General features: G+C 48.4%; 1 protein-coding gene across 2 annotated transcripts in view; it reads right to left on the bottom strand.

The window, feature by feature from the left end:
- Positions 1–302: 302 nt before the first annotated feature.
- The window catches only part of LOC142245628 (uncharacterized), a 124,675-nt gene continuing 107,635 nt past the window's right edge, over positions 303–17,342 (bottom strand). For both annotated transcript variants that reach the window (XM_075318518.1, XM_075318517.1), the window contains 2 exons: positions 8,212–8,520; positions 303–3,405 (listed from right to left, as the gene is read on the bottom strand). In XM_075318518.1, the coding sequence (XP_075174633.1) occupies positions 3,341–3,405; positions 8,212–8,520 (374 nt within the window). In that variant the 3' untranslated portion in view covers positions 303–3,340. The remainder of the gene's footprint in view (positions 3,406–8,211; positions 8,521–17,342) is intronic.

Genomic DNA, 17,342 nt, shown 5'->3' with positions numbered 1-17,342 from the left:
CTAGTACGGGTACCACTGTCATCACACCTATACACTAATCTCATTATACGCACACAATTCAATAAGGTATAGGTATCTCTTCAGAATGTTTAATGCAAAATAACTCATCTGTAATGGAGGTAGACCAACGCATAGTAAAAGTAAAGCAGGAATGGAAGAATAATCATACTTTATGTTGCAGCTTTTTAGCTTTACTTTTGCCAGAGAGCCCATTCTCACTTGAGATCTGAATAGTACAATGTGCGTCTTGTTCTTGTTTGGACGCCATATTTCTATGACCAAAATTCACTCTCTTCTATGCCTTTTGAACTCTAAACAAGATTTGTTTTTTTTTGAGATCTCGGAAAATCAGACAGCACAACCTTAACACTGTGTACTAAGAATGCTTTCTTGTTTATTAATGCAAGTTAAATAGTGACAAAAAAACTTTATGCCAAAAGACGTTGCTAATAGGAAATTCGGGGCGTGAATAGAAATGTGAAAACGTCACTCAGCCGTGTTAACTATTTGGTTACCAGGTCAAATGAGTTAAATTGACAAGACAAAGACACAACTGTATTGAAAATAATAAAGCCTAAAAGGTAACCCGTGAGCAGGATTTCACACGCTAAACTATTTATATGAGTATGTAGCTCTTTTAGAGACAAGTCCAGCAATACCTTTACATGGCCAGTCTGTTCCTACGCTGAGAAATTAGGGTTTGAATTGAAATGGAAATGAGGCTGAAGAGCTATGGTAGATCTGAAGTCTCTGACACTTTGACAGGAGAGCTCTAGTGTTGCTGGACAGCCGCAGTCAAAGGATTGGTCAGTTAGGAGGAGGTGGAAATGGGCAGGGAAAAAGAGCTGGACTGACAGAGGCTTCAGATATACCATAGTCCTTCTGCCTTATCTGCATATCAATTCAAATGTTAATTTCTTAATAATAGGCGACGGACGTGGTCATGTAAAGGGATTGCTGGACTATTTGTGTATATAAAATAAGGGGGGGGGGTTAAATCCTGCTAACAGATTCCCTTTAACAAGCACAAACTAGAATATAAAACAGCCCTTGCAAATACCATCCACTTTCCCTCACAAAGTGTAAAAAATAAGGATCATGTTTGCTTTCTCTGCAATTTTTTTTGTTTTTGCAGCTGAAAAAGAAAAAAAAATGTATTTTGTCTTTTTGCTGAACAAGTTTCACTTTCGATTAGAACTCAAAATGTATTTATTTATTTTATTTATTTACCAGGTTTCATTACCATAATTTATTGCAGACCAAAATTAGATATCACTGTATACGGGGATACCAAATCTGTGGGATAATTTTTTGGTTCAATAGTTTTTATTCAGTATTAGTGATGAGCTCGGTACTCATAATGAGCAGTTAGATGCTCAGACGGGCTCGACTCGAGTATAATGGAGAGCAATAGGGAGTGTTTTTCCCATATGCAGCATATCAGATAGCACAGTAATGCAATATAATAATACATAGTACAACATAAGCAGTAATAACAGACTAGATTAAATGTGTACATTTTGGTTGAATTAATAGGCAGTGTTTTATCATCATCTTGTGTCCGTTCCCCTGATTGAGTCATTTCTACTCCAGAGCTCTGGCTGCTCAATATTAACACAGGCCCACATTATGCCTGATAGTCACCAAATTCACGAATATTCAGCCTTTTTTTTATCTTTACTGTGATGAAAAAAATGAGCATTAAATGTTCCTTTAATGTCCACCGTCTGTATGATTAAATATATCGCCTGCTAGTTTACCGCTCTTGGTGTCGCACCACAGGAAAAACATCAAAGTGCAAATTGTTAAATGTGAATGACATTCATGAAAACATTAAAAACATTTGGCATTACTAAAATTTCAGTCTGAACTTCTCTAAAGGGCTTAATTTCCACAATGCAACAAAATGGAGAGATACTGAAAAAGTTAGTGACAGTCATTGGCCGAACGATGGTGTAAGGGGCACTTTGCACACTACGACATCGCAAGCCGATGGTAGCGATGCCGAGCGCGATAGTCCCCTCCCCCGTCGCAGCTGCGATATCTTGTGATAGCTGCCGTAGCGAACATTATCGCTATGGCAGCTTCACATGCACTCACCTGCCCTGCGACGTCGCCCTGGCCAGCGAACCGCCTCCTTATTAAGGGGGTGGGTCGTGCGGCGTCATTGCGACGTCACACGGCAGGCGGCCAATAGAAGCGGAGGGGCGGAGCTGAGCGGGACGTAAACATCCCGCCCACCTCCGTCCTTCCGCAGATCCGGCGTGAGCCGCAGGACGCAGGTAGGAGAAGTTCCTCGCTCCTGCGGCTTCACACACAGCGATGTGTGCTGCCACAGGAACGAGGAACAACATTGTAACATCGGTCCTTACGAAATTATGGAAATGACCGACGCTACACCGATGATACGATTTGGATGTTTTTGCGCTCCTTAATCGTATCAATAAGGATTTACACACTACAATATCGACTGCGACGCCGGATGTGCGTCACTTTCGATTTGACCCCACCGAGATCACAGCTGCGATGTCGTAGTGTGCAAAGTGCCCCTAAGGCGCGGAGTCACATAAGTATAAATAAAATAAATATAATCATACTTATGTGACCCCAGCCTTACACCGTTCGGCCAACGACTATAAGTAAATTATATATATGTCCCATTCTCATCCTTCTCATCCAAAAAATAGAAAAGTAGGATGACTTTTTTCCTCACTTGTCATCCATGTGCTGTCCATATACAATTTTTTTTCACCCAGCAGTTGTTAATCACTTACAGGCCCAATTACAGTTTCCTTTGTTACAGAACTGCAATGTATCCGTAAAAATCAGATGCTATGCTGATGGTCCATATGGCATCCGATTGTTTCTCGTACTGTGCCTATTTTGGAGTAAAATAGCAGCTTGGCAATACAGCTGAGAGAGAAAAAATAAAAAAAAAATAAAAAAAATATAAAAAAAATCGCAGATTGGCACTGCCTCATTGAACAACATTGGTCCAAGTACAATCCCTTTTTTATCGGATGTTACTTTGTACTCATCACATATCAGCTTTATTATCTCTGTCTTACCTCAGATGAGCTTCAAAGGCACATTTATACCATAAGAGCAAAACTAGTAATTATCAGTGATATTACGACACACACATACAGCTGATGATACAGCGACGGTTCCAGATGCGGGTCACAGGTGGCTTCACTGGAGCGATCACAGGTCCGATCAATTAACATGTCAGGTTATGGTCAGGTCAGCGTCAGGTGTTATACACGGGTGGAGGTGGATAATACTGAGTGTGGACGTCACATCCTCATACTCACTGTACAATAGTCAGAATCAAGTTACATTAACTATTAATAGATGCTGTGTTGAAGAGATCGGTCAGATCATTCACGTCATTGTCCCCAGAACCTGCAAAGAAAGTAAGTAAGAGTGTTAAACCATTTTACGTGTAACTGTAGAAGCCATGTACACAGGGTGACTACCCACAATGTTCCAGATTTCATTTTTATTTTACAAGTGAAGTTACTTCAAACTTTGTTGATCCTTTCTGCTAAATCATAACAATCACCATCGTTTTTACGATTTGATGAATTTCTTTTCCAGGATTCTCTGGCTAGAGAGGAATTGGCTACTTATAATCCGGTTACAGTTTGTGCTACAAATGGATGAACAGAACTGAAGAGTCTTATCTATTTATAGGGGTTATCCGGGAATTTTTATACGATGTGCCTAAGAAATAACAGGCAGATACAGTAGTTGCTAACTACCTGCCTTTTCTGCTTAGCGTTGATTCAGTGGGCACAGAGCAGTCATAAACCGGTCCTTAAAGCAATTACATGGCTTCCACTGACGCCATGTCGACACAATGGAGGCTTGTGATGAAGCTGCTGATATCGTGCTGATTGACTGTTGGTTCCCCACTGCCTAAAGGCCCAGTCACACTAAACAACTTACCAGCGATCCCAACAACGATCCAACCTGATAGGGATCGCTGGTAAGTTGCTTGGAGGTTGCTGGTGAGATGTCACACTGCGACGCTCCAGCCATCCCACCAGCAACCTGACCTGGCAGGGATCGCTGGAGCGTGGCTACACGAGTTGCTGGTGAGCTCACCAGCAACCAGCCCCAGCGCCGCGTGGAAGCGATGCTGCGCTTGGTAACTAAGGTAAATATCGGGTAACCAACCCGATATTTACCTTGGTTACCAGCGCACACTGCTTAGCGCTGGCTCCCTGCTCTCCCAGCTACAGTACACATGGGGTTAATTACCCGATGTGTACTGCAGCTACATGTGCAGAGAGCAAGGAGCCGCGCACACTGCTTAGCGCTGGCTCCTTGCTCTCCTAGCTACAGTACACATGGGGTTAATTAACCCGATGTGTACTGCAGCTACATGTGCACAGAGCAGGAGCCGGCACTAGCAGCTGAGAGCGGTGGAGGCTGGTAACGAAGGTAAATATCGGGTAACCAAGGACAGGGCTTCTTGGTTACCCGATGTTTACTGTGGTTACCAGCCTCTGCAGAAGCCGGCTCCTGCTGCCTGCACATTTAGGCTTTGTGCGCACTAGAGCTTTTTATCCGCGGATTTACCCGCGGATTTGCCGCGGAAATTTCTTGAGAAATGTCTGCAATCTTTGTGCAGACATTTCCCAGCAAATTCTATGGTAAAAAAAAAAAGCTGTGCGCACTGGTGCGGATTTTTCTCAAGAAATTTCCTTGAGAAGAATTTCTCGAGAAACTTTCTTGAGAAAATGAACATGTCCATTATTTCCGCAGGTACCCTGCGGATTTCGGCAGTACAGCCTGCAAAAATCCGCAGGGAACCACCTGCGGGCAAATCGCGGCAATTCCGCGGCTCATCCGCATGCGGATTTGGTGCGGATTTTTTCCGGAGGTCCGGAAATCTTTCACTCCCAGAAGTTTCTCAAGAAATTTTCTTGAGAAACTTCACATTTCTAGTGCGCACAAAGCCTTAGTTGTTGCTGTCTCGCTGTCACACACAGAGATCTGTGCTTCACAGCGGGAGAGCAACAACTAAAAAATGGCCCAGGACATTCAGCAACAACCAACGACCTCACAGCAGGGGCCAGGTTGTTGCTGGATGTCACACACAGCAACATCACTAGCAACATCGCTGCTACGTCACAAAAGTTGCTCGTTAGCAGCGATGTTGTTTAGTGTGACTGGGCCTTAACTGCAGGAAGCTGGCTGGCAATCAGCATGAAGCCAGCAGTTACAGCCTGTCGACAGAGCAATTCGGACTAGGAAGAGCTGCTCTACTGATGTGGACCAGCTGAATCACCAGCACAAGTGGTCCAGGACAGCTATGAGCCTGCGCCAAGTACAAAAGGCAGGTAGTCTGTTAGCAACTACCTGTTTGTTAGTTTTTAGACACATAGTTAAAATAAATAAATGATTAAAATATAGATGGTGTAGGGATTCACTTGTTTTTAGGCAGCTGGTGTCATTCATACAGGCACATAGTTCCTTGATCAAACAGGGCGGTAATTGAAGTCAATAAACTTCCAGCATAACGGAAAACAAACAGCCGTTCTCCGGCATCAAGGAACAACATAAACAGTCCATACACAGGCATGTGCGGGGCTCACCGGTTCAGATAAATGTCCAGCTCTTAGTGCAGGACAATCAATGTCAGAGTCTCTACCAGCCAGTAGTTCAGGTTCCACACCAGGACCAGTGCGCTTTACATTTACTCACCAGTTCCAAGACCACTCAGGCTTTGGTTGACTGTCTACCATTATACTGCCTCTTTTCCTTCCTTACATTAGACTGTCCAGCTCCCTAGCTGACCCTCTGGTGAACACCCAGCCTGGCTCTGTAGACACAGCTAACCAGGTGCACCTAATTAAGACCTGCAGTGCTAGGAATTAACCAGGTCGTACCTGGCTTTGCTACAATAAATAACCTCTAAGGCTATATGCCCACGGGAGCTCGTACCTGCAGCTGCTCCCCAGAATGCACAGCTATTTATAACTGCAGGATTCCAGCAAAATATCTGCGAAAAACCTACGGACATTCATGCGACTTACCTGCGGAAGTCCCGGCCTCTATCTCCATAGTGGAGGGCTGGGAATTCCGCAGGAATAATTGACATGCAGTTACGTGCGGCTGCGGGACATCCGCAGCATATTCCGCAGCTGCACATACCGCAGCATGGACACAGACACTGCCCATGTCTCATAGGATAACATGGGGAGTGTCTGTACTTGGTTAAACCTGCGGATTTATCTAGAAAATCCACATAAATCCGCAGGTTTTCTGCTGCAAAATCCGTGGATACAGAGTCCCGTGGGCACATAGTCTAAAGGGTACTTTACACGCTGCAACATTGCTAGCGATATCGAGAGCGATAGCACCCGCCCCCGTGCGACATTTGTTGATCGCTGCTGTAGCGAACATTATCGCTACGGCAGCGTCACACGCACAAACCTTGTCCGCGATGTCGCTGTGACCGCCGAACAATCCCTCCCTCAAGGGGGAGGTGCGTTTGGCGTCATAGCGACGTCACTGCAGCGTCATTAAGCGGGCGGCCAATAGAAGCGGAGGGGTGGAGATGAGCGGGACATAACATCCCGCCCACCTCCTTCCTTCCGGTGGAGGCAGGTAAGGAGAGGTTTGTCGCTCCTGCAGTGTCACACACAGTGATGTGTGCCACCGCAGGAACGACAAACAACATCGCAACGTATGAGACAACAATTTTTGGTTTTAGGACGACCTCTCCAAAACCAACGATTTTTGTCTCTTTTGCGATCGTTTAAGATCGCTCATACGTGTTACACGCTGCGATGTCGCTAACGGAGCCGGATGTGCGTCACAAACACCGTGACCCCGACGATAAATTGTTAGCGATATAGCAGCGTGTAAAGCACCCTTTACTGTTGCTCCACCATGGATTTTTTCCACATACAAATCTACGCAGAAATTCCTTAGGAAATAGCTACATCTGCATTTCCTCATGTTCAGACTGTGAGGTTTGTGCTGCACATCTCTCATCTACATTTTGCAGATGGAAAATCTGCATCGTGTCACAGAAGCAGAAGACAGACTTCCCATTCACGCTTTAAAAAGGGACTGCCATTTTAATTTTTATTCAATAAAAAGCGCTGTCATATTCCATGGCTCACAATCTAAGTTCCCTATCAGTCTTTGGAGTGTGGGAGGAAAACTACAGAGCACATACAAACTCCATGCAGTTTTCCTTGGTGGGATTTTAACCCAGGGCCCCAGTGCTGCAAAGCAATAGTGCTGACCACTGAGCCACCATGCACGTTAATGGATTTTTCCCACTGCAATGTACATTTATTTGGAAGTCCCCGTGCAGCATGTTTACATGGAGCATGTAGGACTTTTTTTAAACAGAAAATCCTGTGTGTAATACAGTAGCATTAGTGTTGATTGTGGATCTCATTCACCTTCAGCAGAAACACGGAGGAGAAAATCAATTTATTTTGCAAATGTCCAAAGATCATGGATGAACCAAATACACAGCAAAATTAATGTCAACATTTGGATAAAACACATGAAGATTGTACAAATCCCTCACGTTATTTTGCATTGCATTGTATTGTGTTTTCTTGAAGGTAAAATCTGTTCAGAAAATAGGCTATCTTCTAAGATCAACTTTTAACACCTGGTATAAGTGATAAATGTCAGCTTGCTGGGGTTATCTGATCACTGGAATAGGGGTCCCAAGCCCCCTGATCTTCCTCACTACACGGCAGTAGAGAAGAGGAGTTGGAACTGAGCAATGTACTCACTTTCCTCATTGCTCCCCTCGGCCGTCACACACCATCCAAATTTCTCCCTGTGGTCATACAGGAGGGGGAATACACACTCCCATTCTAAAGATTATGGGGTCCTAGTGATCAGATACTTATCTACTGTCACAGAGATAAGTTGTAAATTTTGATCTTGGAAAAACCTTTTAATCTATTGGGATAAATAAGTTCATGTTAATAACTAATCAACGAGGGTTACAGAAGCTGAATCTGCAGAAATCACATTAGAAGAACAGTTTCCCAAATTTCCCATAGTCTAGACTTTATTGTTATGGACTTGAACAATTTTCCCTGCTGACCTGATGCAACGACATGGAAGAGATAACTGCACCAAATCTAATTCCCTATTTTCAGCATCTTTTCTACACTTGTAGAAACACCACTGCCCCCCGCGCCCCCATTACACGCTCCTCACCTTTTCCTCCTATACACATCTCTTTGCTCTCAGGATCGTCCATGGACTCGTGACTCCACGTCACACGGATTTTGCTGTTCGGTTTCTTTACATCCTTCTGAGAAATCTTACACTCGGTAGGAACAGTAAATGATTTATCCATATTAGTCTGATATCTTTCTGCTGATGGACGAGGCTGCGTCTCTTCTTCTGATACATAAAACCACTGAATCTGGATATCTTTAGGGTAGAAGCTCTCTATAATCAGAGAATATTTCACCTCCTCTTTGCCCGGAGTCACTCTAAAGGGTTTTCTATTCTTTGGTATACCTGGAAATAGTGAACAGATTGAAGAAGACAGAGGTTTTTGGAGGGAGAATATACACACCACCAGAATGAAAAAAAAAACCTAAACATAAAAAATGTCATTAACCACTTGACAACTATACTACATGAATACACAGACTAATGGACAGGACACTGTACGCCTTACCCATTACTTTACATACTGAGATTGATTTCACAGCTTCTAAACACCATTGCCAACATTGGGCTGTCACAATGGCAGCCTGATATTCTATTTTAACAGGAACGGATATAAGCAAACAACAGCTGACCAAATGTAGACCACCTAACAGAGACCGGCTGCATCATCTTATCACCCCAAGCTAGTATCAGCAAAAGCTATAGAGTGGATCTTGTAAAAAATCTTACAAAAGGTGTGAACAGAGGTCCAGGAGCAACCTCACAAACCTGAGACATGGAAGCCTGACGCTTCACCTCCCGGGAGACCCCGACCGCCTTTATGGGCGACTAATAATCAAATAAGGCAGAGATTTAATCTGGGCTTCCACAATGGCCAATCTGATCCACTTGGACAGGGTTGTCTTGGAGGCGAGGAGTACCTTGTGTAGACCATTAGTGATCACCAAGAGAACTGAAATATTGGAAGGCTTCCGTAACTGAAAGTAAGGCCTAATGACATTTACCATATCTGGATAGTGGAGACAATGCACCCGAGGATCGAAGGCAGGTAGGTAAAAAGAGGAGTGGAGGACAATGTCCTCAACATGATAGACTAGCTGTAGTACCCGGCGTTGCCCAGGATAGTAACTGTCTCTCTCCCAGTCTCTGCCTGTGTGTCTCTGTCTGTCGCTCTGTCTTTCTTTGTCTGTCTGTTTCTATCTCTCTGTCTGTATTTGTATCAGTCTGTCTCCATCTCTGTGTCTGTCTCCCTCTTTCCCAGTCTGTCTCTTTCCCCATCTGTCTTTGTCTGTCTCTTTCCCCGGCTGTCTCTTTCCCCGGCTGCCTCTTTCCCCGGCTGCCTCTTTCCCCGGCTGCCTCTTTCCCCGGCTGCCTCTTTCCAGGGCTGCCTCTTTCCAGGGCTGCCTCTTTCCAGGGCTGCCTCTTTCCAGGGCTGTCTCTTTCCAGGGCAGTTTCTTTCCAGGGCAGTCTCTTTCCAGGGCTGTCTCTTTCCAGGGCTGCCTCTTTCCAGGGCTGTCTCTTTCCAGGGCAGTCTCTTTCCAGGGCAGTCTCTTTCCAGGGCAGTCTCTTTCCCAGTCTGTCTCTTTCCCCATCTGTCTTTGTCTGTCTCTTTCCCCGGCTGTCTCTTTCCCCGGCTGCCTCTTTCCCCGGCTGCCTCTTTCCAGGGCAGTCTCTTTCCAGGGCAGTCTCTTTCCAGGGCAGTCTCTTTCCAGGGCTGTCTCTTTCCAGGGCTGTCTCTTTCCAGGGCTGTCTCTTTCCAGGGCTGTCTCTTTCCAGGGCTGTCTCTTTCCCAGTGTCTCTTTCCCCATCTGTCTTTGTCTGTCTCTTTCCCCGGCTATCTCTTTCCCCGGCTGTCTCTTTCCCCGGCTGTCTCTTTCCCCGGCTGCCTCTTTCCCCGGCTGCCTCTTTCCCCGGCTGCCTCTATCCCCGGCTGCCTCTTTCCAGGGCAGTCTCTTTCCAGGGCAGTCTCTTTCCAGGGCTGTCTCTTTCCAGGGCTGTCTCTTTCCAGGGCTGTCTCTTTCCAGGGCTGCCTCTTTCCAGGGCTGCCTCTTTCCAGGGCTGCCTCTTTCCAGGGCTGCCTCTTTCCAGGGCAGTCTCTTTCCAGGGCAGTCTCTTTCCAGGGCAGTCTCTTTCCAGGGCAGTCTCTTTCCAGGGCTGTCTCTTTCCAGGGCTGTCTCTTTCCAGGGCTGTCTCTTTCCAGGGCTGTCTCTTTGCCCGTCTGTTTCTGTCTGTCTCTTTCCACGTCTGTCTCTGTCTGTCTGTCTCTTTCTGTCTCTCTATCCGTCTCCCCGCCAACATCATATTACCATACACATAAGCTTCTTATACTAACAGTTTATTTTGTTCCTATAGCAACCAATGACAGTTGCTATTAATAGCCTATAGCTCCCACCTCCATTCAGTTTAATGGAAGCAGGATTTTGGAGATTAACTGTAAAGCGCGGGGTTACATTTTCCCGTCAAAACATAGTCTATGACGTTCCCTGGGTCACATGAGGCGTCTGTGCAAAATTTCGTGATTGTACATGCGACGGTGCGGATTCCTTTAGCGGACATACACTGAGCTTTATATATTAGATTGCAACTATCTTTGGAAGAAAGGACCACTTTATCCTGATGGAGATCAAGGAAAGGAGCCTTAGCAGAAAAACAATACAACCGGGAGTGGGGGAAGAATAAACTCAGATGCCCGCAAGGTCACCCCTTCCATGGCCTTGCACATGTTTGTAGGCACGCCACCACAGCAACAGGTGACCAGAAAAGACATGGTGTCTGCAGGGGTCATGGGATCATAAATATAAGACGATGGACATTTATGGCATCAAGAAAAAGGAAAATCTAAACTAAAGAAGGGAATTTTGTTTACTTACGGTAAATTCCTTTTCTTCTAGCTCCTATTGGGAGACCCAGACAATTGGGGTGTATAGCTTCTGCCTCCGGAGGCCACACAAAGTATTACACTTTAAAAAGTGTAACCCCTCCCCTCTGCTATACACCCTCCCGTGGATCACGGGCTCCTCAGTTTTGGTGCAAAAGCAGGAAGGAGAAAACTTATAAATTGGTCTACGGTAAATTCAATCCGAAGGATGTTCGGAGAACTGAAACCATGAACCAAAAGAACAATTCAACATGAACAACATGTGTACACAAAAGAACAACCAGCCCGAAGGGAACAGGGGCGGGTGCTGGGTCTCCCAATAGGAGCTAGAAGAAAAGGAATTTACGGTAAGTAAACAAAATTCCCTTCTTCTTTGTCGCTCCATTGGGAGACCCAAACAATTGGGACGTCCAAAAGCAGTCCCTGGGTGGGTAAAAGAATACCTCAATAAAAAGAGCCGAAACGGCCCCCTCTTACAGGTGGGCAACCGCCGCCTGAAGGACTCGCCTACCTAGACTGGCGTCTGCCGAAGCATAGGTATGCACTTGATAGTGTTTCGTGAAAGTGTGCAGACTAGACCACGTAGCTGCCTGACACACCTGCTGAGCCGTAGCCCGGTGCCGCAATGCCCAGGACGCACCTACAGCTCTGGTAGAATGGGCTTTCAGCCCTGAAGAAAGTGGAAGCCCAGAAGAACGGTAGGCTTCGAGAATCGGTTCCTTGATCCACCGAGCCAAGGTTGACTTGGAAGCCTGCGAACCCTTACGCTGGCCAGCGACAAGGACAAAGAGCGCATCTGAACGACACAGGGGCGCCGTGCGAGACACGTAGAGCCGGAGTGCTCTCACAAGATCCAAAGAGTGCAAATCCTTTTCACATTGGTGAATTGGATTAGGGCAAAATGAAGGCAAGGAGATATCCTGATTGAGATGAAAAGGAGATACCACCTTAGGGAGAAAATCCGGGACAGGACGCAGAACCACCTTATCCTGGTGAAACACCAGGAAGGGGGCTTTGCATGACAGCGCTGCCAGCTCAGACACTCTCCGGAGTGATGTAACTGCCACTAGAAAGGCCACCTTCTGCGAAAGACGTGATAAAGAGACATCCCGCAGCGGCTCGAAAGGTGGTTTCTGAAGAGCCGTTAGCACCCTGTTAAGATCCCAGGGTTCCAGCGGACGCTTGTAAGGTGGGACTATGTAGCACACTCCCTGCAGGAACGTGCGGACCTGCGGAAGCCTGGCTAGGCGCTTTTGAAAAAATACGGAGAGCGACGATACTTGGCCCTTGAGAGAGCCGAGTGACAAACCCTTGTCCATTACGGATTGAAGGAATGAAAGAAAAGTGGGTAAGGCAAACGGCCATGGAAGAAAACCGTTATCAGAGCACCAGGATAAGAAGATTTGCCAAGACCTGTAATAGATCTTGGCGGACGTTGGCTTCCTGGCCTGTCTCATGGTGGCAATGACATCCTGAGATAACCCTGAAGACGCTAGGAGCCAGGACTCAATGGCCACACAGTCAGGTTGAGGGCCACGGAATTCAGATGGAAAAACGGGCCTTGAGACAGCAAGTCTGGGCGGTCTGGAAGCGCCCACGGTTGACCCACCGTGAGATGCCACAGATCCGGGTACCACGACCGCCTCGGCCAGTCTGGAGCGACGAGAATGGCGCGACGGCAGTCGGACCTGATCTTGCGTAACACTCTGGGCAGCATCGCCAGAGGAGGAAACACATAAGGCAGTCGAAACTGCGACCAATCCTGAACTAACGCGTCCGCCGCCAGAGCTCTGTGATCCTGAGACCGTGCCATGAATGCCGGGACTTTGTTGTTGTGCCGTGACGCCATGAGATCGACGTCCGGCGTTCCCCAGCGGCGACAGATCTCACGAAACACTTCTGGGTGCAGAGACCATTCCCCCGCATCCATGCCCTGACGACTGAGAAAATCTGCTTCCCAGTTTTCTACGCCCGGGATGTGAACTGCGGAGATGGTGGAGGCTGTGGCTTCCACCCACTGCAGAATCCGCCGGACTTCCTGGAAGGCTTGACGACTGCGAGTGCCGCCTTGGTGGTTGATGTATGCGACGGCAGTGGCGTTGTCCGACTGGATACGGATCTGCCTGCCCTCCACCCACTGATGGAAAGCCAAGAGGGCTAGATACACTGCCCTTATCTCCAGAATATTGATCTGAAGGGAAGACTCTATCGGAGTCCAGGTTCCCTGAGCCCTGTGGTGGAGAAAAACCGCTCTCCACCCTGACAGGCTCGCGTCCGTGGTGACCACAGCCCAGGTTGGGGGTAGGATTTTCCCTGCGATAGAGAATTGGGAAGGAGCCACCACTGAAGTGACGTCTTGGTTGCAAGGGAAAGAGAGACGTTCCTGTCGAGGGAAGCCGACCTCTTGTCCCATTTGCGGAGAATGTCCCATTGGAGTGGCCGCAGATGGAATTGCGCGAACGGCACTGCCTCCATTGCTGCCACCATCTTCCCCAGGAAGTGCATGAGGCGCCTTAAGGAGATCGTCTAAGTAGGGAATCACCGAGTGGCCCTGAGAGTGTAGGACCGCCACAACAGATGCCATGACTTTGGTGAAAACCCGTGGGGCTGTCGCCAGGCCGAAAGGCAATGCCACGAACTGAAGGTGTTCGTCCCCGATGGCGAAACGCAAGAAGCGTTGATGTTCGGGTGCGATCGGCACGTGGAGATAAGCATCCTTGATGTCGATCGATGCTAGGAAGTCTCCTTGTGACATCGAGGCGATGACTGAGCGGAGAGATTCCATCCGAAACCGTCTGGTTCTCACATGTCTGTTGAGTAGCTTGAGGTCCAGAACGGGATGGAATGATCCGTCCTTTTTTGGCACCACGAACAAGTTGGAGTAAAAGCCGCGACCACGTTCCTGAAGGGGAACGGGGATCACAACTCCTTCTGTCTTCAGAGCGTCCACTGCCTGAAAAAGTGCATCGGCCTGAGCGGGGGGCGGGGAGGTTCTGAAGAAACGAGCCGCAGGACGAGAGCTGAACTCTATCCTGTAACCGTGAGACAGAATGTCTCTCACCCATCGGTCTTGAACATGTGGCCACCAGGCGTCTCCAAAGCGGGAGAGCCTGCCACCGACCGAGGATGCGGCTAGGGGATGCCGAGAGTCAGGAGGAGGCCGCCTTGGAGGCAGTGCCTCCTGCGGCCTTTTGTGGGCGTGACTTGGACCGCCACGCATAGGAGTTCCTCTGGCCTTTCTCCGGCCTGCTGGACGAAGAGGATTGGGGCTTGGCGGAGGGACGAAAGGACCGAAACCTCGATTGTATTTTCCGTTGCTGAGGTCTCTTAGGTTTGGACTGGGGTAAGGAGGAGTCCTTTCCCTTGGATTCCTTAATAATCTCATCCAATCGTTCGCCAAACAAGCGGTCGCCAGAAAACGGCAAACCGGTTAAGAACCTCTTGGAGGCCGAGTCTGCCTTCCATTCGCGCAGCCACATGGCCCTGCGGACTGCCACAGAGTTAGCGGATGCCACAGCTGTACGGCTAGCAGAGTCTAGGACTGCGTTCATGGCGTAGGAAGAAAAAGCTGACGCTTGAGAAGTCAAAGACGCAACTTGCGGAGCAGAATTGCGTGTGACAGCATTAATCTCAGCCAGACAAGCTGAGATAGCTTGGAGTGCCCACACGGCTGCAAAGGCCGGGGCAAAAAACGCGCCCGTGGCCTCATAGATGGACTTCACCAGGAGCTCTATCTGCCTGTCAGTGGCATCCTTTAGCGATGAGCCATCTGCAACCGATACCACGGATCTAGCCGCCAATCTAGAGACTGGAGGATCCACCTTGGGACATTGAGCCCAACCCTTAACGACTTCAGAGGGGAAGGGGTAACGCGTGTCAGTGAGGCGCTTAGTAAAGCGCTTGTCCGGAACCGCTCTGGGCTTCTGGACAGCGTCTCTGAAGTTAGAGTGATCGAAAAACGCACTACGTGTACGTTTGGGGAACCTAAACTGGTGTTTCTCCTGCTGAGACGCCGACTCCTCTACAGGAGGAGGCGGGGGAGAGAGATCCAACACCTGGTTGATGGACGAGATGAAGGGAATTTTGTTTACTTACCGTAAATTCCTTTTCTTCTAGCTCTAATTGGGAGACCCAGACAATTGGGTGTATAGGCTATGCCTCCGGAGGCCGCACAAAGTATTACACTAAAAAGTGTTAAGCCCCTCCCCTTCTGCCTATACACCCCCCGTGCTCCCACGGGCTCCTCAGTTTTGGTGCAAAAGCAAGAAGGAGGAAAAAAGAATTATAAACTGGTTTAAAGTAACTTCAATCCGAAGGAATATCGGAGAACTGAAACCATTCAACATGAACAACATGTGTACACAAAAAAACAGGGGCGGGTGCTGGGTCTCCCAATTAGAGCTAGAAGAAAAGGAATTTACGGTAAGTAAACAAAATTCCCTTCTTCTTTGTCGCTCTATTGGGAGACCCAGACAATTGGGACGTCCAAAAGCAGTCCCTGGGTGGGTAAAATAATACCTCGTAAGAGAGCCGTAAAACGGCCTCTTCCTAAAGGTGGGCAACCGCCGCCTGAAGGACTCGTCTACCTAGGCTGGCATCCGCCGAAGCATAGGTATGCACCTGATAGTGCTTCGTGAAAGTGTGCAGGCTCGACCAGGTAGCCGCCTGACACACCTGCTGAGCCGTAGCCTGGTGCCTCAAAGCCCAGGATGCGCCCACGGCTCTGGTAGAATGGGCCTTCAGCCCTGAGGGAACCGGAAGCCCAGCCGAACGGTAAGCTTCGATAATTGGCTCCTTGATCCACCGAGCCAGGGTTGATTTGGAAGCCTGTGACCCTTTACGCTGGCCAGCGACAAGGACAAAGAGTGCATCCGAGCGGCGCAGTGGCGCCGTATGAGAAATGTAGAGTCTGAGTGCTCTCACCAGATCTAACAAGTGCAAATCCTTTTCACATTGGTGAACTGGATGAGGATAAAAAGAAGGTAAGGAGATATCCTGATTGAGATGAAAGGGGGATACCACCTTAGGGAGAAACTCCGGAACCGGACGCAGAACCACCTTGTCCTGGTGAAACACCAGGAAGGGAGCTTTGCATGACAGTGCAGCTAGCTCAGACCCTCTGCGAAGTGAAGTGACTGCTACTAGAAAAAACACTTTCTGCGAAAGGCGTGAGAGAGAAATATCCCTCATTGGCTCGAATGGTGGTTTCTGAAGAACCATCAGCACCCTGTTCAGATCCCAGGGTTCTAACGGCCGCTTGTAAGGAGGGACGATGTGACAAACCCCCTGCAGGAACGTGCGTACCTGTGGAAGTCTGGCTAGTCGCTTCTGGAAAAACACAGAGAGCGCTGAGACTTGTCCCTTAAGGGAGCCGAGCGACAAACCCTTTTCCAGTCCAGATTGAAGGAAGGACAGAAAAGTGGGCAAGGCAAAAGGCCAGGGAGAGAAACCCTGATCAGAGCACCATGACAGGAAAATTTTCCACGTCCTGTGGTAGATCTTGGCGGACGTTGGTTTCCTAGCTTGTCTCATAGTGGCAATGACGTCTTGAGATAACCCTGAGGACGCTAGGATCCAGGACTCAATGGCCACACAGTCAGGTTGAGGGCCGCAGAATTCAGATGGAAAAACGGTCCTTGAGATAGCAAGTCTGGTCGGTCTGGTAGTGCCCACGGTTGGCCGACCGTGAGATGCCACAGATCCGGGTACCACGACCGCCTCGGCCAGTCTGGAGCGACGAGGATGACGCGGCGGCAGTCGGCCCTGATCTTGCGTAACACTCTGGGCAACAGAGCCAGCGGAGGAAACACATAAGGGAGCTGAAACTGCGACCAATCCTGAACTAAGGCGTCTGCCGCCAGAGCTCTGGGATCTTGAGACCGTGCCATGAACGCCGGTACCTTGTTGTTGTGCCGGGACGCCATGAGGTCGACGTCCGGCACCCCCCAGCGGCAACAGATCTCCTGAAATACGTCCGGGTGAAGGGACCATTCCCCTGCATCCATGCCCTGGCGACTGAGATAATCTGCTTCCCAGTTTTCCACGCCTGGAATGTGAACTGCGGAGATGGTGGAGGCCGTGGCTTCCACCCACAGCAGAATCCGCCGGACTTCCTGGAAGGCTTGCCGACTGCGTGTGCCGCCTTGGTGGTTGATGTATGCCACCGCTGTGGAATTGTCTGACTGAATTCTGATCTGCTTGCCTTCCAGCCACTGCTGGAACGCTTTCAGGGCAAGATACACTGCCCGTATTTCCAGAACATTGATCTGAAGCGAGGACTCTTGCTGGG

This window comes from Anomaloglossus baeobatrachus, chromosome 7, assembly GCF_048569485.1.
Source record: "Anomaloglossus baeobatrachus isolate aAnoBae1 chromosome 7, aAnoBae1.hap1, whole genome shotgun sequence".
NCBI classification, from domain to species: Eukaryota; Metazoa; Chordata; class Amphibia; order Anura; family Aromobatidae; genus Anomaloglossus; species Anomaloglossus baeobatrachus.
This window is presented reverse-complemented; position numbering and strand designations above follow the sequence as displayed.